The sequence below is a fragment of the Argentina silus genome (assembly GCF_951799395.1).
Source record: "Argentina silus genome assembly, chromosome: 8".
In the NCBI taxonomy this organism is placed as follows: Eukaryota; Metazoa; Chordata; class Actinopteri; order Argentiniformes; family Argentinidae; genus Argentina; species Argentina silus.
In genome coordinates this window covers 20658827-20684505 of record NC_139662.1, presented here as the reverse complement: position 1 = coordinate 20684505, position 25679 = coordinate 20658827, and the positions used below count along the sequence as shown (strand labels likewise).

Here is a 25679-nt window from a genome sequence, read left to right as displayed (position 1 = left end):
ACTGAGCTGATTCCGTCCCTCTGCCTTTGACAGCATTCTGGGTCTTAACCAGCTTAGGTCTCAGGAAAGCTTTGAGTTAGCACTCAATTTGTTTGAGCGTTTGAGCGTTAAACTATTGCTGCTATTGAAAAAAAGCTCTATAACTCTCTAAGTCACTATGGCAGAGGGTAGGCTGGAGCTAAATACCACTGTAGATTAGGTGGGCTCTAATACTGTGGTGGGATACTGGGCTGCTTTAAATACTCTGGTGTGTGTTTCCGTAAAATCCACATTTACTTGCCTTTTCCAATTTCTTTCCCTGGAAAGCGCTGGGATTCCCAGATGGCACGTGGCAGGATTACTGATATGACAGCGTGTGCAGCCAGGCTCAATATCTCTCCCTCTGTTTCACTCTCTCTCTCTCTCTCTTTTTCCCCTCTCTCTCTCTCTCTCGCTCCACTGACCTCCATTCCGCTCTCTCTCCTGCATGCTAGCTCGCTCTCTAGAGCCATCTCCATCTCCATCTCCATCTCCACCAGGTCCCCTCTCCCCCTCTCCGCCTCCCGGGGCGTCCCCTGTTAGTTGTTAGAGGCTGCATATTGAACAGTCACGGTTCAGCACGGTTCCAGGTCTATATACAGACACTCTAGTGACTGTAGGGGGAATCTACAGTTCAGTTGAGAAATATGGAAAATATCCCTCAGAGACAGTGAGGCTTTGCAGTGGGAAAGGTCACGTCAGCCCCTGTTAAATCTGATACAGCCGAGCACAGACCAGGATTACCTTCAGGTTGGAAGAGGAGGGAATCACACATACAACCCCCCCCCACCACACACGCACATACACACACACATGCACACAACACCCACCACACATACAGCCCCCACCACAGACACACACACACTCACCTCACACACGCACACACACGCACACAACCCCCACCACAGACACACACACACTCACCTCACACACGCACACACACACGCACACAACCCCTACCACACATACAACCCCCACCACACACACACACACACACACACACACACACACACACACACACACACACACACACACACACACACTCTCTCTCTCTCTCTCTCTCTCTCTTTGAAGGGCTGAGAATACAAAAGGAATACTGAGTCTGAAGCTACTCTCTGCTGTCAGAATCTGGGTAAAAATAGAGCTGCTTTTATCCTGCTCATTGCTGGAGGTGATTGTCATTCTATACAAGCCTCTTAGACACTATTAGAGGGGTTGGACACACCCAAGGTCATGTTCAAGGCTTTGAATAGAGTTCTTAGAGAGAGAAAAAAAATCATATAGGCGACAGTACCCTGTGGGTGTTACTTTCATCTCACTTCCATCAGTGTGTGTGTATTTGTGTGTGTGTTTGTATATAAGCCTCTGGTGTGACGCCATGCATGCATGCCCATAAATGAGAATGAGTGATTACTGTATGTGTGTGTCCAGGGGTCATATTTGTGTGAGAATGTGCAGGAGAGTGCACTAATGTGTGTGTAGGTGTGTGTATGTCCTGTACGTTTGTGTTTGTGTGTGTGTTTGTGTGTGTATATATATCGGAGCATGCCTGACAGCTGTTGAAGACTTATGACCGCTTCATCGATCTGGCACAAATAACCACTTTAGTGTTCGGACCGGGGCTTTTAAATCAGCGTGACACAGTTTCAGAGCGCCTATCCCTTTAAATCACATACGAAAAGACAAACAGCGTTAGGGATCAATGGCAGATCTTTTAAAGGTATTTAAGAGAAGCGTGCTCTTAAGGGCTAAAAATAACCCATCAGTCTGCGAGGCATACGGGTCTGGTCTGGTCTGGGGGAGGGGAGGGGGCTGAGCAGGGGCTGGTGCGGTAGGGAGATTACCCAGAGAACATCTGGAGGGTTCGGAGCCCGTGGTTTCTCACCCGTTGTGGGGCGACAGGGCAGTCAGGTTCACCGGCAACAGATCAAGGTCAACATCTGTCCAGATCTGAGCGAGAGTGCTTCTGTCGAGAGTCTCTCAGTTGCTCCCTTCAGTGTGACATTCTCCCCTTCTCTCTTTTCCTCCCTCTCCTTCCCACTGCAAACTTCCCCTTGTTCTTGACCTCTCTCTTGCCTTCATTTTTCCTTTCCCTCAATCCCTTCCGTTTGCTCTCTACACCTCTTTTTCGATCCCTTCATTCTCGACACCCCCCCCCCCCCCCCTCTCTCTCCCTAACCTCCTCCTGTGTTTTAATAGGAGAGATCACTCATGACATACCTGTCAGAGGAGACAATAATGTAGTCGACACCCACACACCCCAGAGGCCTCTGGGAGGTTTATTATATTGGGCTCATGCCAGAAAATATTTAAGAGGAAAAAAGAACTGCGGTCCCTGTCATCCTTGAACCAAATATAGGCCTACCCCTTCAAAGAACTACCCCCCTCTCATCATGAAGAACTACCCCCTCTCATCATGAAGAATTACCCTCTCTCATCACGAAGAACTACAATCATCATAACATCTCAGCAACCACATCGCTGACATTCTAGAACTAGAAATGCTGGGAGTTCTCCTCTGTTGGTACTCACCATGCATTCTCAACGTTCTTTCTTGACCCAATTCTAAATTGTTAGGAAGACGTATTTGTAGCAGCTTACTGACAAGGTCACATATCAAAATAACCAGTGCATCCATCTCAATTTTCCTCACTTCTAATACGAAGAAAAACCTCCCCCTCTTCCTCCCCTACTTCCCCAAGAGTAGCTTATTCTGCCTCTCCTTCCATTCTGCTCTTATCCTCTCCTCTCCTCTCCTCTCCTCCCCTCCCCTCCCCTCTCCTTTCCTTTCCTCCTCTCCTCTCCTCTCCTCTCCTCTCCATCTGGTCTATAATCCTGCCAATTTAAGAGTTATAAATGAGGTTGTGATATTAAGGGTGCAGCTTAAACGTCTAAGAGCTCTATCTACAGTGTCAAATGAGGCGGAAAAACCAATCACATTTCATGCCTGAGTGACCACCTCATTATTTTGATTGGCAAAGCCAGAACTGACTAATGTAATGTGTCAGCGAAAAAATAAATGTCCCGCACAACCTCAAACAAGTGAATATGACAAGTCTGACTGCTAGCCATTTGCGGTACGCAACCGGGCTACATGCATTCCAAAGGGATCTCTGCTATCGCATGTCTGCAAAGACACTAAAGAGCGCAGTCACAATGCAGATATCATTACCCCCGCCCCCCCCCGCGGTGGGTGCGTTTGTTAAGTAGCTGTACCATGAGAATTCCCATTCTGAGCGGTGAAAAGAACGCCGGCGCCACAGATTCCGCTCGCGACGTGAGAGACGGAGTGTAATGGCGTCACGCCCATTACTGCACGCCTCCTCTCCGTGTCACTGGCCCATTGTGAGGGTCTAATCCTGTAGCTCGCACCGTGGCACTGAAATACGGCTTATCGCTGCCCAAGGCGACCGCTGCGCCTGGCACCCGCTCGCCGGGTGTCTACGGCCGCAGAGACCGCAGACGGTTTTCTAAGAGACGGAGTCTGAGCGATGTAGCATCAATATGCTAAACACATTGTGATGAAATGAGAGAGGGTGTGGCATATTGCCTATAGGGCTACGCTGTTCATTCACTGGCTATCTACACACGCATCTACAGACAGCTGCAGGTTTATTAAGCTAGGTCTGTGCACTCGTGAGTGAACCCTACTGTGATTGATGGTTATGAGCACCCGGGGGGCACGAAGGTCCACTACAGTGCATTACTGTATGGTACGGGACATAATGAAAACGACATCTCCCATGGCCTGACTAACCTGTCGGACACAGATACCTAGCCCCCAATCTCACATATAGGTGCATCCGCTGCATCCCATATACTGTAGGCCTAGTACACAGGTATCAAAGCTCCCGTCCTTCACTCCTCTTTTTAAAACCTCCAAACAGAGCAAACCTCTCCCAGCCGGCCGTAAACAAACACATGCCGGGCCAAAACAAAACAACAAGTCTACAGTTGGAAAGGCCAACTGTCTGTGGAGTCTCATGACAAATCAAGTGATGAGGCTTTGGATAAAGTCATCCGTCTGACTAAACGAGGTCCGCCGAGCTGTCCCAGGGAGGCACGGACAGATAACGGTTTTGGCCCTGTTTTCTCTCATTAAACCCTTCTCTCCGTGTCTAACGGATTTTCTCCTTTTTTTTTCCTCCCTCGTTCAAGCTCTCCCACTTTCTCTCTGCCCTCTTGCTTTCTCCCCTTTTCTTTCCATCCTGGCTAATTTGCAACCCAACTGACAAAGGGCTCTTTCAGAGTCCTTAGCTCCATCACAATGCCAGCCTCAGTGGCACTGCTGCCTTCCATACCCGGCATCCGCCTGCCCGCCCCCCCCATACCCATAAAGTGCCATTGGAGGGGTGTCATTATCTCCTATACATAGAGATTTACACTCCAACCCCCCTGTATCTCGCCAATTAGTCCTGGCTCGGAGCCATGGCCCTGCACCAGTCCCTGTGAGGCTGTTCACAATGGCCATGACACCTGGTGAGACAGAGAAACATGCAGGCCACCAGCTGATCGTGTGCGTGTGTGTGTTCGTGCATGCGTGTCCGGGCTGGGCCAGCGGTGGTGAGGAGATTGAATTGACATCACAGCGCCGAAGACTGAACACTCATCTCAGCACTGTAGCTCTGCATCGAATCGGCCTTTCTGATCAGAGTCGTGTTCGAGGACTGAGTGGGATCATGTGTTCACGGTGCGAGGGTTTAATGTAGTGTCACTGCAGGACAGGAGGCTTTCACGTGTTTACACAGGAGGGTCTCATATCTGGGACTTCAAAGAGCAGAGCCTAAGTGAAACACATGTGAGCTGTGTTTGGAGAAACACATCTGGCCTCCATGAAGCCAATCTTAGACTCCATCTTAGAATCTTAGAAGTTCCACAGCCGAGTGGCAACTGCCGAAGCTTATTTATAAAAAAAAAAAAAAGGGGAGTTCTGGCCTACTGAAACCCTTAAGTCCTCGTCAGGGAAATGTCCTTTTTAAAGGACTTGATTTTCTCTCCCCCTAATCCCCGTAAGAAACGCCAGACTGCTGACGCGTGTCTTAAGAGGCGTCTGAAAGCAAACGTCGGTGATCCCTTTACAGACGCGGTGTCGAGCTCACTCAGACAGACAGGTCCGCAGCCCCATCTCCCCTCCACAAAAACAGTAATCACCAACTTGAGCAGCAAAATGGCGAGCTTAACTAAATCTGCTGAGTGCCAACACTGGGGGATTTGGAGCGAGGGGTTAAAGCAAAGAAGGAGGGAGAGAGACAGAGAGACAGAGAGAGAGAGAGAGAGAGAGAGAGAGAGAGTGAGAAAGAGTGCAAGAGAGAGATGGAGGGGGCTCATTTCATATGGGTGTATCTCTCCATCATAAGACTCTGAGAAACTTAAAAGAAGAGATGAGGTAAGTTTGACAGGCGATCATCTGTTCTCAGGGGGTTTTGGTGGAGCTGGGTAGGTTGTGACAGTGCTACCTCTCTTCCTTGAAACACGCCATCCTGCTCATCTCTTGTCTCTCCTGAACGGCGGTGCTTCAGAAGTCCTTCCTTATTATTCCACCCCTCATCCCCCCTTCCCAGGGAACACGGCCCTTCAGATCAAACAGACTCATCTAAAAAGGTGAGAGCCCCTCTCTTCTCCCTCTATGTCTCCTCTTTCTTTGTGTCAGACAGCCCGTCTCAAAGCCCCCTTCTCCCCTCAGGTGGGCCGGGAAGCCTTTCAACCTGCTGGCCCCTCTCGTCAATTCAATCTCCTCACCACCGCTGGCCCAGCCCGGACACGCATGCACGAACACGCAAACGCAAACGCACACACGCGCACGCACACCTTGCTAATGAGGTTATAATTAGGCCAGTATGTAAATGACAGTGAAAAAGGTCACGACGATGTCTACCTTAGAGTGTGGGTGATAAAAAGCCTGTTTGAAATTGATTGGGTGCTTTTGAGGTAATGTTTGAAGTGCGTGTGTGTGTGTGTGTTGGCAGGAGTGCAAGCGAAAGGACCAAGTGGCGCCCCGCTGCCTCTTATCTGGCCCTCAGCGGGCGGGTGGCACGACTGGCAGACCTGGTTGCCAGATCTGATGCGAGAGGAGGGCCAACGCCACTAACACTAGGGCTGGGCAATGGGCATGTGCTGACGGTGCCAGTTTCACGGGCCAGGTACTGCGGCATAACGCATTCAGTTCCACGCGGCCCTTAAATCCACAGCTGCTGATAAGACCAAGTGGTTTGTGGACCTACAACATCGACTAACCTACATTCTGCGTTGAGTATGTGCAAAACATACTGCACAGGAGAGAATTATGTCGGTTAGGGCCATGCCCCTTTCTGTGATCAGGAGCGATGCTTTATCCTTCTCTCTGTCACGCCACAGTAAGGACAGGCCTCTAGACACTCCCTGCTCTCCAGCCTTGGCATTCCAGCACCACCCTGAACCCCAGAGTTGGAGAAGACCCACATTGTTCAGTCAGTCTGATGTCTGCCAGATCCCCACAGGGGCAAAAACCATCCGTGTGAAATTAGTCCTGCATGGACACGCCAAGCACACGAGCCAAGTGTACGAGCTACTGTCACGCAGGTCGCGTTCTTTGGAGGTTTGATAGCTTCGGGGAGAGAATGTACAACCGTATATGGGCGTGTAAAGTATGCAGTGCAAGTGAGGGCAAGTATGGATGATTGATTGGGCGTCCAGTCCAGTGCTGGTGCATATTTTTATGATCTGAGAGAGAGATGGTGACTTGAAGTGAATAAATGCAAGTGTCATGTTTTTTTTTTTTGCATTGGCTACAATAGCATCAGAATCAGTGACCCACTTTATACCTGGTATTAAGTAACTTTAGAAATCCGATCTTGAAATCCAAAAGCCAATCCAATCATGAGCGGTCAATCTTAATCTGATTAAAATCGGATCACAATGCGGCTTTTGCGCATCTACATCTGCCCAAATGGAAACATTGACTCAGTGAGTGGAGGACGTGTCATTAACACCAGGCACAGACAGGGCACATCAGTGGTGCCTCCTCCTCCTCCTCACCTCTCTCATCTCCTGAGTCACGGAGGCCAGGCGTTCGTTCTCCGACTGGGTGTTGGTGAGGACGTTCCTGGCCTGTCGTAGCTCCGTCTGCAGCTCCAGGACCCTCTGCTCGTAGTAGGCCTCCTTACAGGCGGACTCCTGGATCAGAGACTCCTCTCGGCTCTCCCCGTCCGCCGCCACCTTCTTGTGGTTGAAGTAGGCTTGTCCAAAGGCCTGGAGAGAGGAGAGGAGAGAGGAGAGGAGAGGAGAGAGGAGAGGAGAGAGGAGAGGAGAGAGGAGAGAGGAGAGGAGAGGAGAGGAGAGAGGAGAGAGGAGAGGAGACGGTTAGGAGGGACTGGGGAACGGAGGCACACACGTGCATGTGCACGTGCACATGCACACACACATGCTCAGTCACACTGACACTTCAAAAAGTTTTCACAACTCTGGGTTTTATATTATACCAAAGACATATTAAAATTAAGCAGTGACTGGTTTGATGGTAAAGGCAATTATAACTAGTGTTATAAGTTAACAGAGGGACATAAACATATCAGAGGCAAACTGCAGGTTCTGTGACTAACAGAATCCTCACTTTGCATGTCGGCCATTTTGAAAGTAGTCCGTTTTTTTTTTTTTTTACTGCAGAGATTCAGCTGGGGACAAGATCCAATCAGGCAGACAGAGACAGAATCTAGTCTAATGCTCTTAATATAAGATCAGAGAAGACAGGCAGGTCAAACAACAGGTTTTGATCTCCACAGATTCAGGGATGCAGACTACAAAGGGAAGATTAAACCACAGTGGCTGTGGGTTGTGAGGCTTGAGACGTCGTGGACAACAATTGTGTGACAGTGAGAGGGCTTATATTCTCTCATTATCTCTCTGTGTGCGATGTGCGGGTTTTACTGTTTACGTTTCACTTGACTAACTTGACCTTAATTTGTTAACAGCCGACAAGGCAGCAGCAGCAGTATTCAGAAATACCAGCTCATGAGGAAGAAAATCCTGCAATGCAGCAGCATCTAGGTTAGGCCTCTTTCTCCCCTTCTCAGAGTAATCACCCCGCTGATTACAGATTTCATTTCCAATCCTGCATAGCAACGATCTGTCGGCAAGGATTTCATTTTCTCATTTGTCTCACAGCTTGAATTACGCATCACTTATCTAGGTTCACCTGAGGCAATGAGAAATCTGACCTTGTTTTAAGCCCCCCCCGTCCCCTCACTCTCTCCCTGACCCCCCCCCCCCCCATCCCCCATGCATGTGCACGTGACAGCGCCTGGATTTCCGTTTTTAATCCCAGTAATTCTTACAGATAAAGGGAAATCTGCACTTTAAAATTTTATTTCTAAAATTGACCTGATACTTAGTCAAAAGAAAATAATATCACGTGTGCCTAACTAGTTCAGTGGGTTAGAGTCAGGGACGAATGACATCATGTCTCGCACATGATGGATATCTCACGTGTTGACATTCAGAAAGGATGGCGGGGGCAGACAAGCAGACAGAATTGTTAAACAGATAAACACTCAAATGGAAAACAACAAGGTTCTTTCACTGGAAGCCTGGAACTGCTCCAGAATGCTGGAATGGTTCTATGGTTCTAACTACAGCATGGAGCAGCTCTAGAATGCTGGAATGGTTCTATGGTTCTAACTACAGCCTGGAACTGCTCCAGAATGCTGGAATGGTTCTAACTACAGCATGGAGCAGCTCTAGAATGGTGGAATGGTTCTATGGTTCTAACTACAGCCTGGAACTGCTCCAGAATGCTGGAATGGTTCTATGGTTCTAACTACAGCATGGAACTGCTCCAGAATGCTGGAATGGTTCTATGGTTCTAACTACAGCATGGAGCAGCTCTAGAATGGTGGAATGGTTCTAACTACAGCATGGAGCAGCTCCAGAATGGTGGAATGGTTCTATGGTTCTAACTACAGCATGGAGCAGCTCTAGAATGCTGGAATGGTTCTATGGTTCTAACTACAGCATGGAGCAGGGAGATCACTCACTCAGAGGGCAGAAACCACCTGCCACCTACCCTCTCACAGAGGCCTGGCGATGCTTACAGTATTGAAGAATGTAAATCACCAGAATCAAGGACCCGGAGGTCTCTTAACATGCCCCAAAATGAAGCTAGGCGTTATATTCATGTATTTTACTGACTAAATCAATACTGAGCCCAGAAACTTCCATGTGATATGTCTGCATTCTAATAGCCTCCACCTAGCCTACTTGTACCGGGTGATATATCTGCATTCTAATAGCCTCCACCTAGCCTACTTGTACCGGGTGATATATCTGCATTCTAATAGCCTCCACCTAGCCTACTTGTACCGGGTGATATATCTGCATTCTAATAGCCTCCACCTAGCCTACTTGTACCGGGTGATATATCTGCATTCTAATAGCCTCCACCTAGCCTACTTGTACCGGGTGATATATCTGCATTCTAATAGCCTCCACCTAGCCTACTTGTACCCGAGAGTTCTGACACACTCATAGCCAACGTACCATAAATTGTGCCCCAAAAAACCCCAAACATCATCCCGGGCCCCTCTTTGATCAGACTGTCATTAAGAGAAGGGATTAACCCAATCAGAAAGTAGGGGAATCTTATTATAATCTTGGCGCGTGGCGGGGATTTAGGGAGAAGGGGGTGGGGGGTGGGGGGGGACACTCTGACCCAATCAATCTAATCTAGGGGGGACAGGCTTCAATCAGAGGGCACCAAGCCAAAACACGGTGACCCAAGCCCCTTAATCTCACCCTGAGCGTGGGGTTATATTCTGGGGTAGGGGAGGGCCAGGCCGGGCAGCACGTGATCCAAAATCTCTCAATGCGACACCCACCCCTAGCCTCTAATTCATAAACACAGCACCATGTGTTTCGAAATTAACAGGAAGGATATGAGTGTGGATTAACAATCTGTGATGAAGCTAATCACAGTTTTGGCAACGACAGTGGCATAGACCCATTGAACACGGCCACACTAACTTTACTACCCACAGTGGAAGCGGGCTTATTCTTGTGCTTGCTACCATACATGGGCTACAACAGGCAGTAGCTTGTTGAAAGTCAACAGGAGGAGACAAGAGGAGGAGACAAGAGTCTCAGGAGGTTTGGCCCCCTGCGGAGTGAAGGGTCTGATTCTGATTCGGCATACATTATGGGCTGGCGTTAGGCAGAACCCATGCTGTGTCCTGATCCCTGTAGGCCCCCCTCACGCAGACAGCAAAGCACAAGATCATAATTAGCATCCTCGTCATGTGATGGGCTGGGTAGGTTTGGTGTGGTGTCATCTTTGATCTTTTAAAGAACTACTTCTCTTTTCTCACCATCTCTCCATCTCTCACTCGTCTTGCTACCCCCCCCCCCCCCCCCCCCCACATTCCCACCACTTCCTCTCTCACTCGAGCGATCACAGGGGACCTGACCATCAGTCATATGATTAACACACAGAGGAACTCGTGACTGATCTTCAAAGGGTAGGAAATTTATATGGGTGATGATTTATGTATGGTTCAAAGATTGGGCGTACTGGACAGATCCGTACAGGACTCAAGACTGTGAATGTCAATAGAAGGTCTCTTTAACAATGATTGAATTAAAGAATTTGATTAGCTAGCAAAGCTCAGTAACAACTCACAAATCCCTGATTGTCCAAAACACATGTTTCTACAACAGAACCTCCTTTGTTTCAACAGAAGGGCAGTGTTTGCTCCTAGTGTTAGGGGCATGTTCTGACATGCCATGGTAATTGTTATTCCCTGTAATCTGACAACACAGACACCCAGAAGGGTTCAAAGGTCCACTGATTAGAGGCCAGGTCCTATAATGACTGCACAAGAGCAAGTGTGTGTGTGTGTGTGTGTGTGTGTGTGTGTGTGTGTGTGTGTGTGTGTGTGTGTGTGCATCTTTCAAATCTTTTAAATCATCCTATGGTGAGGTGAGGGGCAATACTAAGACACTCCTTAAGCCCAAAGACAACCTATTAAAAACAGTACTATGGTTCACGTAGCAGGTCAGAAAAGAGGGCTACGTAGGCTTAAGAGGTCCTGTAATCCCCTCCCAAAAAAGAGCAAAGTAGAAGGGGGGGGGGGGGTGGTTTGGTCTCTGGCAGGTTTTAAACAAATCAATATCTGCAGCCTTTAAGAAATGGTGAAGCTAAGCTCAGGTGCCGACGGGGGAGAACCAGGCTCTGTGTTTGAGGGGTTTGAGCCCTAACCCTAACATCACGGCTGAACGAATCAGAGAGTCTCAAGAGACCTTCTGAAGCAGGAGATCAAAACAAGGTAAGCCCCTTCTTCTCTGTTCTTCTGTGTGTGTGTGTGTGTGTGTGTGTGTGTGTGTGTGTGTGTGTGTGTGTGTGTGTGTGTGTGTGTGTGTGTGTGTGCGCGCGCGCTTGCGTGCATGCGAGTGTGCTGCTGTAGTCAGCTGCAATAGGCACGTGGAAACTCCAACTCTAATTGTCAGTGAATTTTGAGCAGACATTGCCTCAGGACCAACCCCCATTAGAGCCCATTCTATCCAGATCAATCCCATTTGGATTTGGATCAGCATCCCCAATCTCTGACCTTGCCATGATCTGACCCCTAAAACTCCCTTTGAACCCCCTGTGGTTCCATCCCACAGTTCTGCCTCACAAACAAACAGAGAACAAAACCAGCCTGGATAAAAAGCAGCAGGAGAGACAGACAGAGAAAGACAGAGACAGAAAGACACTGGGCGGACAGAGAAAAGGCCAGACAGGGTCTTTGTGTTGACCCAGACAGAGAACCGATGCACCTTAGTTACACATACACACGCACACGCACACACGCACACACGCGCACACACACACACACACGTCACATTGCCTACGGTCAACTGTGGTCATTGGGAGAGTTTTGAGGTCAGAGGAATAGCTTTTGGCCTAACCTTGACTGTCTGCCTCAGGAACTTACTGACCCCTTTGTGACCAAATTGACCATTCAGTGTTTACTGTTTGACCACAGGGTTAGGGTTAGGCTTAGGCTTAGGGTTAAACCTAACCCACTCAGCTACTCAAATCAAACTGAGAAAGAAAATTACATTAAATGAGGACAGTGGTAAGACAGAACATTTGATTTGAGAAAAGGGACACAAAACAGAACAGAGTGGAATGTACAGAAAGACACATTATTTGATCCCTGTTCGGGATTATTTTGGTCTCAATTAGGGCTTGATGTGGGTGGATCTCTCACACACACACACACACACACACACACACACACACACACACACACACACACACACACACACACACACACACACACACACACACACACACACACACACACACACACACACACACACACACACACACACACACACACACACACACACACACACACACACACACACACAGCTCTATTGCAGGAAATAACACAAATAAAATCTCTAGCTAAAAAAACCAACTGTTTACTGTATACCCTCCGGTATGCAAACTGCCTCATGAACTCTCAAACAAACCTCTGTGCCAAATCCTGATAGTGCAGATAAACCCAAGGCATACTCCCCCGCAGTGTCTGGGAGGGCAAGAGAGGGCAGGGCAGGAAAGGGCATGCTCACGGGGCAATAACACACACTGGCACAGCACAACACACACACACACACACACACACACACACACACACACACCAGCGCCCACAGCACTGCCCACAAACGTGAGAACGAGAATGCAGGGAGAGAGACCTTTGAACCAGCTTGTCAGAAATGCCGGGGGTTGAAGATACAAACACTGCGCTGTTCACACTTCACAACAGCTTTAATCTAGCAGCTTTAAACCAGCGCCCCACATACTGTACAGTCATTCTTTTAGATAAACTCAACTATTGACACGTTTTTCGATTTTTAAGATTCTAAACACACACATGGACACACTCCCAGCTCTTGCACACATAGGCAGCATTGTTATACTATGAGAGAGGGGGACAGTAATGGTTACTCAGAAAGAGAGAGAGAGAGAAAGAGAAAGAGAGAGAGAGGAGTCATAGCAATTCATAATCAGTGACTTGACCCTGCATGCCTGAGCTATGCCTCAGCTGTGAGTGCGTTGGAGGGGGAAGAGAGAGGGGGGGGGGAGAGGCTAGCCTAGTAGGGGGGGGGGGAGAGAGAGGCTAGCCTAGTAGAGAGAGGGGAGAGAGAGGCTAGCATAGTGGGGGGGGGGAGAGGCTAGCATAGTGGGGGGGGGGGGGGGGAGAGGCTAGCCTAGTAGAGAGAGGGGGGAGAGAGGCTAGCATAGTGGGGGGGGGGGGGGGGGGGGGGGGAGGCTAGCATAGTAGAGAGGGGGGGGAGAGAGAGGCTAGCCTAGTAGAGAGAGGGGGGAGAGAGGCTAGCCTAGTGGGGGGGGGGAGAGAGGCTAGCATAGTGGGGGGGGGGGAGAGAGGCTAGCATAGTGGGGGAGGGGGGGCTAGCATAGCTGGGAGAAAAAAACACCCTGAATGGGTCTTCCTGCCTCGTGCATCACACCTCACATGGAGGGAGAGCCTCTCTCTCTCTCTCTCTGTCTCTCTGTCTCTCTCTCTCTCTCTCGCCACTGCACAGACAGACCATTCACACACACACACAGCTTCAAGGTGTGCCTGTCGTTTCTATATTTAGTACCCATTATCAAATGCTTACAATTATGGATCTCTCTCTCAGGGAGCTCTTCATAATGGCTCCTGAGTGATAAAACATAGTGCTGGGAGTAAGAACGCACCAGAGGATCTCTCTCTCTCTCTCACACACACACACACACACACACACACACACACACACACACACACACACACACACACACACACACACACACACACACACACACACACACACACACACACACACACACACACACACACACACACACACACACACACACACACACACACACACACACACACACCACTGGAGGCTCTCACTTGTTTACTCATTCACTCTAACAAAGAGCTGACCCTGTTTTTCCAACATATGCATAGCCCTGCTCCTACAGAGCCCTGCTCCTACATAGCCCTGCTCCTACATAGCCCTGCTCCTACATAGCCCTGCTCCTCCAGAGCCCTGCTCCTCCAGAGCCCTGCTCCTCCAGAGCCCTACTCCTCCATAGCCCTGCTCCTGCATAGCCCTGCTCCTGCATAGCCCTGCTCCTACATAGCCTTAGTGAGGAATGAAAAGCATTTCCATGTGTGTGTGTGTGTGTGTGTGTGTGTGTGTGAGAGTGTGTGTGTGTGTGTCCTAACTACTCATTAACGCTGGCAGTTGATTTGTCAGTGTGATGTCAAAACCAATGGTACTGTGTTAATGAGTGACAGCAGGCTTAGAATCACCTCTCTGAACGACACACTTCACACAGAGAGAGAGAGAGAGAGAGAGAGAGAGAGAGAGAGAGAGAGACAGAGAGAGAGAGAAGACATGAGAAAGAAAAAAGGAGAGTAAGAAGAGGAATATGAGACAGAGGGGAAATAAAGGATGTGGATTGTGTCACTGCTCTTTGTTCACTGGTTCACATCCCTCATCATCATCATCATCATCATCTCCCTAAACCCACGGAACACTGACTGTATGCTGCTATCTGGACTATGTTACCTTGACGACGCCAGCTGTTCATTTGACAGGTGGAACCCTGAATTTGACAGATTCTCCCTCTGTGGATCGGCCATGATGAGTCACCCTCTCACAGGAGATAAATGATGCCTGATGATCTGACTAACAGCTGATCCCGTATCAGAACATCCCTTGTTACATGTTCCTATTGATGATGGTGGGCAGAATGAGAGCATGGTCATTAGAGAGAGAGAGAGAACAAGAGAAATGGAGGAAATGAGAGAGAGAGAGAGAGAGAGAACAAGAGAAATGAGAGAGAGAGAGAGAAATGGAGGAAATGAGAGAGAGAGGGATAGAGAGGAATGAAAATGAGATCGAGGAAAGCAAAAGCCATTAGCAGTTTGTTTGGCCGAGAGCCACATTGATTCTCTGCATAGAACATGGCCTTTGGGCTATTATTCACACACACACACACACACACACACACACACACACACACACACACACACACACACACACACACACACACACACACACAGACAGACAATTTAGTCCCAAAACACACCCCATTTTACAAGTTCTCTGTTTGCCCTGCAGCCAGGGGTACTGCAGCACCTGCTGTTGCAAGCCAGGGCTTGTCCTCCTGGGAGGGAGAGGAGTGTGTTCAGTTCTCACAGAGTTCTCTGTTTTACCTTGGGGCTCTGAGAGAGCTGCACACACACACGCACACACACGCGCGCACACACACACACACCAAAGGAGAAGGAATACAACACTCAAATACAAATGCATTGAGACACACACATACACAACACTGGGAAAAAGTTTGTGTGCAGAGTAGGGATTTGACATCTTTACGCGCGCGCGCGCGCACGCACGCACGCACACACACACACACACACACACACACACACACAGACACACAGACACACAGACACACAGACACACAGACACACACACACACACACACACACACACACACACACACACACACACACACACACACGTCCACAGCGTCTCTGCGCTAGAATACCCTGCTAATCAGACTCAGGAGGCCCTTTACACGCCTGACTAAAAAGCCCACCCCCAACCACAGAAAACATCAGAGCAATTAGTCTGCAGTGCATCAACGATTCTGTATCTCCTCCTCTCAACAGATTCTCTCACAATCAAGACACTGATTCAGCTCTAGTTCAGGCTGATTAGTGTTTTCATCAGATGTGTTTGGAGAGGAGAGCGTCAGGCAGGCTTCATCTTTTATAGATAAGTTACACAGTCGTGGGGATCTGAGTTAGCGATTCTGTCTGTAGCCTATGCAGTTTTTGAATAGTGAAACACCTGCAGTGGGAGGACACAGAGCCCTGTGCTATTATTACTGCAGAGTAGTGTCTGTCTGTCTGTCTGCCTGTCTGCCTGTCTGCCTGTCTGTCTGCCTGTCTGCCTGTCTGCCTGTTCTACAGTACTGTACATGCACTCAGGCTCGGTGCAGTGTAATTACTGGGTAAAAGCAGTAATTTACTGCCCTGCCAGGGCACTAGACCCCCGAGGTCCGGAAATGTACGTAGGTACCTTTCTCTTTTTTTCTAATAAAGAAATACTGTTATCAGTGAGCAGATTTGGGCATGTTGAGGACAGCTATTTCATTGTATGGAATGTTTTAATGCAGGGGGGCTGTTTACATTCCAGGGAACAGAGACATGTAGGTCTACACCAAACAAACCATACCTCATTTTCAACATTTACAGAAAGAGCAGAACTATGTGGGGTGAAGGTAATTTTGGGAGAGGGTTGGGCCAGCACTAGGTTAGTGGTTTATTTATGTAGGAACACTGGTGGGCTAAACACTGGAAGCAAAGAATAACGTGTTATTTCTCCTCCTTCGAGAGGAAAATCTGTCTGCCAGCTCACTATTTCGCAATGCGGAGGCGACTTCATTTCTCAGAGCAACTCTCTCTAATTATTTTAAAACAAGTCTCAACAGAAAAACAAAGAACTGGCAATATGTAGCAGCAGCCTTTTAAATAGTAAAGGACCAGCTGTGTATCGAGGATGTTGATATGCAGTCTATTGTTTGGATTCTAAATCTGCTATTGACCAAAGGAAAAGGCATTCTCTCCAGGGACAACAGAACTCAATAGGTCTAATATAGGCCATACATTAGGCGTCCGCATCAGCGCCTGCGTCTGGGTCCAGGGTTGTTATCATTACTCGTATCACAGGCGTTCCGTACCGGCTCAGGGTTTGGGACCTCACTGATTTGCAAATGCAAAGAGCCCCCCCCCCCCGCCCCCCCTCCCCTGCCTATCTGGTGCCAGCCTGCCCCTCTCACCAACCGCTCACCGACGCTAACAGAGGGAGATCCGTCTGTCTGGGTGAAATCTCACTGATCCACACGCTTCTACCCCAGGGGAACCTCCGTTGTTATGGCTACCATGCCAATTACAGCGACCGAGCGAGTGAGGGGTGGGCGGGGGGCGGGCAGGCGGGCGGGGGAGGGAGGGGCAGGAGGGGCACACTGACACAGATGGCTGGTTGGTTTTACAGCCCTGTGCCACCACTAAAGAGAGAGACACACGTGGCCCCGTTCACCAAATCTGCTCCTCTACATCCTCCTCTACATCCTCCTCTTCATCCTCCTCTTCATCCTCCTCTTCCTCCTCCTCTTCATCTCAACGTCTCTCTCAGACGCTAAACAACCGCAAGTCTGGACACAATCTGTTGATGTTCACGAAGGCCGTTTTTTTAATGCTACTATTGTTCTTTGGTGGCTTTGTAAAGGGTTGTACTGTACTCCCTCTCTCTCTCTCTGGGCCTGTGTCAGGGCAAACAGCGAGGAACTGAATTAACTCATTTGTGTGTGATCTTTCCCTTCCTCTCCACAGACTCCCCACTGATGACTTCACAAGCTGACCGGTATCCTGTTTTCAACAAGATGTACGAGGGGCAAGCAGCTGACACAATGACACACACACACACAATCGCGCACGCACACACACACACACAGGCCCAAGTGTGTTTTCACTTACCATGGCCACGGTCAAGGTTATGGGAGAGGGGAGCCAAGACCTTGGATCCCTTTGTTTACCCTGTCCTAGCTCAGGTCAGGGTCGTGGAAGCAGGGGTTAGCTGATACTGAGCCAAGCCCTGGTTAGCAGACAGTACATCACCCTATCATCTAATGCCCTTCCAGAGTCCCACACCCAGCTGTCATTTAACCCTCGTCATAATCTGTTATTAGATTCACACTGTGTGCCAGACCCTGATGTGTTCACCTCCACCATGCCAGACTCATGTATCACTCCTCAGACATGTGTAATCAATCAGTAGTGTGAACAGGGGGGAGGGATGGTGGCATACCAGATTTGCATTCTACATTCATACATTCTAACACCCTTCTTTCTCCCTCCCTCCCTCCTTCCCTGTACAACCCTAAACCCTCTACCTTCATTCTATACCCCCCCCCCCCCCCCCCCACCCCTCGACGTTCCATACCCACCCACCCACCCACCCATCCCTCACCCCCATTCCCTTATCCCTCACCCCCCTCTCCCCTTACTCACCCCACCCCGCCCAGCCCTGGTCCCTTGGACTAGCCCCCCTAACCCAGACAGACTAATGACCCCTTTCCCACTACTAGTAATTACACTCTCTCCGTGAGTGTGTCATTGTGTTTGTGCGTATATGTCATTGTGTGTGTGTATGTCATTATGTGTGTGTGTGTGTGTGTGTGTGTGTCCCAGTGGGGTTCAGTCAGGTCAGAATAGTACAGGCTTGCCATATGAGACCTACTCACTCATACGGACACAGTGTGTGTCATATTATGCACAGGTCAATCTGCATACAATGGACAGGACTGTGTGTCATGTTACGCACCAAACAATCACGCCTTTCATGCAGCATCATACTAGAATCGACAAAAAATGTGTTGAAGGATCATTAATCTCCATTTAGTTCCATTTGACATTCTAACAAACCAATCCTCCGCCCAGACAAGCCCAGCTCCTCCTCTTAAGCTCGTAATTGGGCCCGAATTCTGCTTTAAATTTGAGTATTAACGTGATTATTGTTTACTTTATCTCCTTGTCATGTGTAGTATGTTATTTGGAGCTACGACCCCAGCATATCCACACAAAACCTCAAGGTGTTCCCTATGAAACGGCATCCTTGTGCATCCGATCATCACGTTTCTAATCTTATAAGCAGTTTAGTTTTTAGGCGGAAATGAGTCAAATAGGGCGTAAAGCTTAAGAGGTTATTAATATGGGCCTGCACGCTCACATGATGTGAAATAAGACGACACAACGCACTCCAAGACGTCTGAACGAAAGCAGGAAAACACCCCTCCATGTGACACACACACACACACACACACACAAACACACACCTTCACAAACACACAGACACACACACACACACATTAGAAGTAGAAGTAGTTCTATGAGGTCCTGGCTATTTCATGTCATTAAGGAGGCTGCTGGCTGCTGGCTGCTGGTGGGATCGGGGCTTTTCCCTCCTCTATTATTCTTCTCTCACCTAAAAGAGAGCATGCCGGTTCCCACAGGAAGCCCTGGCATCGCCCGCTGCCCCTCCCGTCCTCCCGTCCCCCTCTCCCCCTCTCCCCATCTCCATCTCCTGCCCCTCCCAGCCCCTTCCCCCCTCTCTCCCTCTCCATATCTCAATATCCCAGTCCCAGTTCTCAAGGACCCCTGAGAGACTGGCACACATCCAATTAAAGGAGCCCCTTCCCACCACTCTCCCTAAACACACACACAGCCCCCACCCCCCCCCACCCCCGGTCTACCAGTCCCTTGCTGCTACCGCTGTTGATCCATGCACCCTGCCCCACCCCCTCTCTACAACTCCTCCTTCTCTCGCTCCTCTCATCCTCTCCTCTCCTCCACTAACCCTGAGGATCCCTGACTGAGGGTCCCTGACTGAGGGTCCCTGACTGAGGGTCCTCTTTCCTCCACTAACCCTGAGGGTCCCTGACTGACGGTCCTCTTTCCTCCACTAACCCTGAGGGTCCCTGACTGAGGGTCCTCTCTCCTCCACACTCTGGCCCTCCACAGCCCTACACCACAGCCAGCAGGGACACACACACACACACACACACACACACCCACTTTCACTGAGGAGGAGGGGGAGGAGGAGGAGGCGGTGGGGGTTCCCTCTTTCCCTCTGATAATAATGTTATTGTTAACAGGAGCCCTGGAGCGAGAGAGCGGCCTGGAGGAATTGGGCTAAATTGGGTGTGGTGGCGGTAGGACGGAGCGTAAAATGGCCTATTAAATCTAGGCTGCTTCACGCTGAGGGGAGCCGGTTAGAAAACAGGAACATGAAGAAAGCGAGGCCTGGAGAGAGGGGCGTGTCAACGTCTACCTCGGCTACACAGGGAATGGTTACGTAGACATCTCCTCCTACTCCCTCGCCTCCATGTTCCCTTGTATCAGAGCAATGAAACAGCTCCTGCAGGCATCTCTCCCCCCTCTCTCCGATTCCCCCACAGACTTCAACGGGGCAATGCAAATAGAGTTGGCTAAATAGGTTTCCAAATCCCTGCACACTTTATACAGAAAAATTCATACAGTCAAAATGTAAAAAATTGCTGCGCCTCATTTCATTGTCTGGCTGCAGCGACAGGTTCGAGGCATAAGATGGATGGATAGACAGATGGATGGATGGAAGAAGGATGGATGGATGTAAGAAGGATGGGACGGAGGGAAGAATGGAAGTCTTTAATCACTGAGTCTGACACCTCATCCCAGCTCTGCTTCCCCTGTCTGAGCCCTTCTGCCGAAGATAGGGGTGGGGCTGGTGTGTGTGTGTGTGTGTGTGTGTGTGTGTGTGTGTGTGTGTGTGTGTGTGTGTGTGTGTGTGTCAGGGGCCGGGGTCAGGGTATCCACCATCTGTCCACTCCTAGCTACCACAAACATCTTTATTTCCTCCCTCCGTCCATATTATGCTAATGAGCATGTCTCCTCCTTCTGCTCCTCCCTTTTTTCTTTAGTTTTTTGGCATGCTCCCCTCTTCCCGGGGGGGGGGGGGGCAGGGGGGATCTCTACATCCCTGATGAACAGCTGAGCAAAGTAAAGTCTTTCTTGACTGACCGTCTCCGTCTCCTTGGCGACAGTGAGTGAGGAAAAGGAAACGCAGCAGCGTATTAAAGACGGGAAGGTAAACAACACACACAGGAGGAAACGAGGGGTGGACAGTGGCTTCCCTGACTAACTCTCTGTGGTCTGACCCTCCTATCTCCTTCAGAGGCATTCCGGTCTGCCCCAGAGTCATTTTTCAGCTGCTTCTGGCCTCCTCTAAATGACCCCCCCAGCTCTGCTGAGGTAAACAGGATGCCGAAACAGGATGGGAGTCGGGACTGTAATTCAATCAAGGGAAGGAGTAGGGGAAGGGGGGGGGGGGGTAGCTGTCTGGGAGGGGGGGGGGGCTGAGGCGAGGAGGAGGGGTGAAGCACGCTTGTGTGACCCACTGTAACGTTTGACCCCTAACTGGTGGATGTGCAGCCTCCATCGGTCTGCCTTTGACCCCTGGTGAGGAGTGGAGGTGGTTGGCAGCTGTGCAGCTGCTCACAACAACAGGGGAGGAGGAGGGGGGGGTGAGGTGGGGGGGGGGAATCGAGCGGTGAGGCAGGCTATCGGTTTCCCTGACTGAGCGGCGCGGCGCGGCTGCAGACCGGCCTTGAGGGAAGCTAATGTTACCCGGAGCGGTTGGCAACGGAATCGTGAGCAGCGGTTGAGGGGAATCTGATGATAGAGTTCATCCACAGATACTAATATAGGAAACAATGCAGGTGGGAGCGAAAGCAAACGCACGCACGCACGCACACACACACACACGTGCGCCCGCCCACACACTCACTCTCTCACACACACACACACACACACACACACACACACTTGGGAGAAGTTGGATTTATCTGGTCTGTTTTATATAACGTACAGATAGATACAGTATCACATGCCATCCTGCCCACACCGATAAGGCAGTTATTTTTAACCGGGCGCCGCTCCAAACAGCAGAATGGAGCACCTCTCCCCAGAGGCAGGTGACTCGGGTTACCTCAAACACAGTGTGTCAGAAATGTGGAGGTTGTCTGCTGGTCTTCAAGGACAGACAGTAGTGCCAGTAAATACCCCAAGGTAGTACCGGGTGTTAAGCTTTTCACCAGTAACCGAGAGGACTAACAAAACAGTTTTTTTTCCCCCCCCCTCTTTCAGGACTTAATTACCATCCCTACTGCCACTATCACTCTCGATAATATCACAATCATAATAATAACAAAAAGGGACACACGTAAGAGAGAGACAATTAAAAGATACTTGTTTGATAAGAATGTGCTGGAGTGTGCATTCTGTGGCGAAGACAAAACATCTCGCCTCATCAGCTGGTTGAGGAACGGACAGAATGTGATGACAGAGAGTTAAAGGACAACAGGACGACGGGTGAGGACGACAGGAGCAGGACGAGAGGAGAGGAAGGAGAAGGATGAGTGAGCCCCACTGTGTATGTTTGGAACAGCATGTACACACACACTCACACACCCACCCACCCACACCACACCCACACACCCACACCACACACCCACACACCATTCTTTGTTGAGGGATTTGAAGAGGCATGGAGTGGAGGAGAAGGAAAAATGGCCGCCAGACACAGAGAGGCCAAAGTTCTGTGTTTTGAACCCTGGCGTCGTGACAGAGGACCTCAAGCCTATCGCTAGGGGATGACCTGACACTCTGCTTTTAGCTTAATCTGGCCACAGGGCCTCCACTAACAGGATTACACTCCTGGAATAATGACACTATCAGGCCACCATACAGCTGCTCTCTATGCCCTTTGACTTGATTCATTCATGAATGAATACCAGACTGGATCTGATGTTAGGGTTAGGGTTAGTGACTGAAGCTCTGCTCTGGTTGAAAGTGCCACTGAAGGAAGCAAAATTGGGTTTGTAGGCTACAGTTGAAGCCGAATGAGTTTTAGTCAAATCTAACCGTGATTTTAGTAAACATTGCCCAAAAAAAAAGAAAAGAAAAAAAAAAAGAATTTGCCTACTGGCATTACGACTGCCAATGGCCCCTGGTGTGAGCATTGATTACTTTGTCTTATGACGACTGTTGGATAGATGATTCACTTACTTAAACAAATGTATTTGCTGTATGTCGCTTTGGATAAAGGCGTCTGCTAAATGCTATAAATGTAAAATGTAAAATAATAATAAACAAATTATTACTATTGCCGAATCAGTTCTAGTCAAATCTAACCGTGATTTTAGTAAACATAAAATGCCCATAAAATTTTAATGAATGTCTGTTGTCCGTTCTTGGCCGAGCCCTAACCTCTGTGAATCCACGGCAGAAAAGAGCTAGTATCTGTACGTGCCGGCCGAAGGGATATTGGATCTGTGCCAAACTCAGGTGAGGCGACTCAGCACAGGGGGGGCTTAGAAGCTGAGCAGAGATTTGTCGCCCAATCCCCTGGCACAACTATGACGAACAGGAAATGATCAACAACAACAACAACAACAATATCACCTCATCCCAGGACAAAGTAGATTTGCCTGGACAGAGACTGACCTCAGACCGACCCACGCACCCTGCTGGCCGGCCTGTCATTGTTGAGGCTGGTGGTTTATCAAGCCACTGTCAATGTAACACGCGCACGCACACACGCACACAACACGCAACACACATTTTGGCTCGTTGCGCACTCCTGAATCCCTGGGGTATTCGGCTTGGGAGGGAAAACTCCCAACTGCCATTATCCACTAAAAAAAGCTGACCTTGGCAACGCTAAATACAGCTAATATGGGAGGGAGGGCAGATGGGGAATTAACCCTCTCCAGCCGGCAAGGGCCACAGCCTCGCCATGCAGGGCGGTGGCTAGATTCAACAGGCCTTCTCCACACCGGTATCGTTGGGTTAAAGTGCCAAGCGGACAGCATTGGGCTACATTTCTGAGAACGATCAAGACACTCCTCAATCATCACACCTACTGCTCTCCACCAGCACTAGGATTGACCCCCTCCAGGCCACCGTACAGCTCCTACTGCCACACTGAGGATGAAGTCCAGCTCCCCTTGCTAACCTTTAGCCTCCCAACAGAGGCCCACATACCAAACTAAAGAGCAACAAACACAGCTGCCCCCACTTCAACTATCCTGTACTATTGGCATACTACTTCACAAACACTCAGCCCTTTTCACCAGAGCCAACCAACGAACGAACCAACCAACCCACGCCTGTCACTCCTCCTCACCGACGAAAAACTCATAGGCAACAAACACGCCTTCACTGTACTTAAAATAAAACAAAATAAATAAATAAATAAATAAATAAATAAAACAAAAGGGTTTTTGTGGGTACTCCACAAAAACCCTCCAAAGTCATTAAGACTTTTAACAGCAGTCAGTTTGAATAAAATGTGGGTGGGTGGGGGGGTAGGTCTGTTTCACTGTCAAGCAGGTTACGGTCACTTGATCCAAGTTACTGTACAGTAGTTGTCACCTCCGGCTGGATCACTTGAAGAAGACTGAATGGAACTATTAACTAATGGAGCTATTTGTTGAGCAAACATTGGTGTGCTCTGTCTTTGTTTAGTCTGTTTCTCCTACCTCTTCTAAAGGGGACAGAGGGCAGCAGCACACTCAAAAGAGCCTGCCGGTCCCTGGTGGAGGGCTGAGGGCTGAGGGCTGAGGGCTGAGAGTGGCTGGCCCTGGCCGGGCTCCCAGACCTCCGTAAGCCCTTTGCACAGCGGCTGGGATTCATCCTCTTAGGCCCAGAAGGGAGGGGATTTGGGACTTTATTTAGTGCCATTTAGAAAAGATTACCTCTTAATTGCGGAGCAGGCTTCCAGCGTGGGCCGCCGCAGATGAAAGGGGCGGTTAGAACACCCCAAACAATGAGGGGGGAGGAGGAGGGGGCGCGGGGCGGCAGGGAGGCTACCAGAGTACAGATAGTTCAGAGAAGGACAGCCATCAAACTAAAACAACCCCCTGAACACACTCAGCAACCTCCCATCCATACAGATCAGCCAGTAAGCTAATCAAAGTCCTGGCTTAGACCCAAAGAGGGAGACCCAGTCCATCAACATCAGAGCTCCATACTGATGCCCTCCAGAACAAGCCCCACCCAACCCTGGGGCCACAACATTACAAACAAACTCAGGTTGACTTTCATGACATCTCCCTTATAAGGGAGCCGACGATGATGACGCGTTATGCTCCTCCTATTTTTCGTCCAATAGGGATCCAAGATCTTTGACAGCATGAACACAGTGGAGGGTCCACAGTGTCACACCAAACCTCTTTGTCAAAGGACATTGCGATGTATGCTCTGGTGATCTGGCATTTAACAGGGACAAAAGTGACCGATCTTTTCAAATGTAGCAACAATGGGAGGCCTCTCAATATAGCCTCTGTCGTCCGCTGTGTTCTGGGAGCGTTTAACCCTCCCTTCGTCTGTGACACCCAAGACCTGTTAACCCCAGTGGGTTCAGGCACACAAAGGCCAGCGAGCTGAGCACAGAGCGCCCAGGTTTTACTGAGCTTAACTGTGTTTAGGGTTCTGTTTTGTCCGGGAGAATTCCACAGCACAATCCACAGCTGCTGCTGCTGCTGCTGCTACAGACAGGCATAGGAGAAAGAGGGAGCGAGAGAAAGAGGGGGAGAGGGAGAGAGAGAGAGAGGGTGTGACTGAATGGCTTTACTGTGTTCTCTGACACTCTCGCCACAATGCCACAAGGACCCAAAAGAACACCAGGCCTTTGTCAAGGCAGAAGTGAGTGAGTGGTTGTGTGTGTGTGTGTGTGTGTGTGTGTGTGTGTGTGTGTTTATGTGTGTCTAATAAATAGGAATACGTAGAGTAGTGGGGGAGAAAGCTATGGGTTTCTCCTCTATCAGCCTGTTGTCCGACCCCTCTAACTAATAGGAGAGCTGGTGACATCTTTATGGCCAGCCTGTCTCCCACATGACATTCCTACTGGAGGCCTGGAGCTGATCTGAACCAAAACAAGGAGAAGCTTCCCTGAAATGGAAGCCTCTCTCAACAGACACAAGCTTCTCCTGGTCTCTCCACAGGAGAAACAGGCAACACAAGGTTAATTCA

At 49.5% G+C, this 25679-nt stretch overlaps 1 protein-coding gene across 2 annotated transcripts in view; it reads right to left on the bottom strand.

Moving 5' to 3' along the window:
* LOC310808167 (protein bicaudal D homolog 2-like) overlaps positions 1–25679 on the bottom strand; it is a 54361-nt gene that overhangs the window by 22793 nt on the left and 5889 nt on the right. For both annotated transcript variants that reach the window (XM_083674901.1, XM_083674902.1), the window contains exon 2: positions 7033–7245. In XM_083674901.1, coding sequence (XP_083531027.1) covers positions 7033–7245 — 213 coding nt within the window. The remainder of the gene's footprint in view (positions 1–7032; positions 7246–25679) is intronic.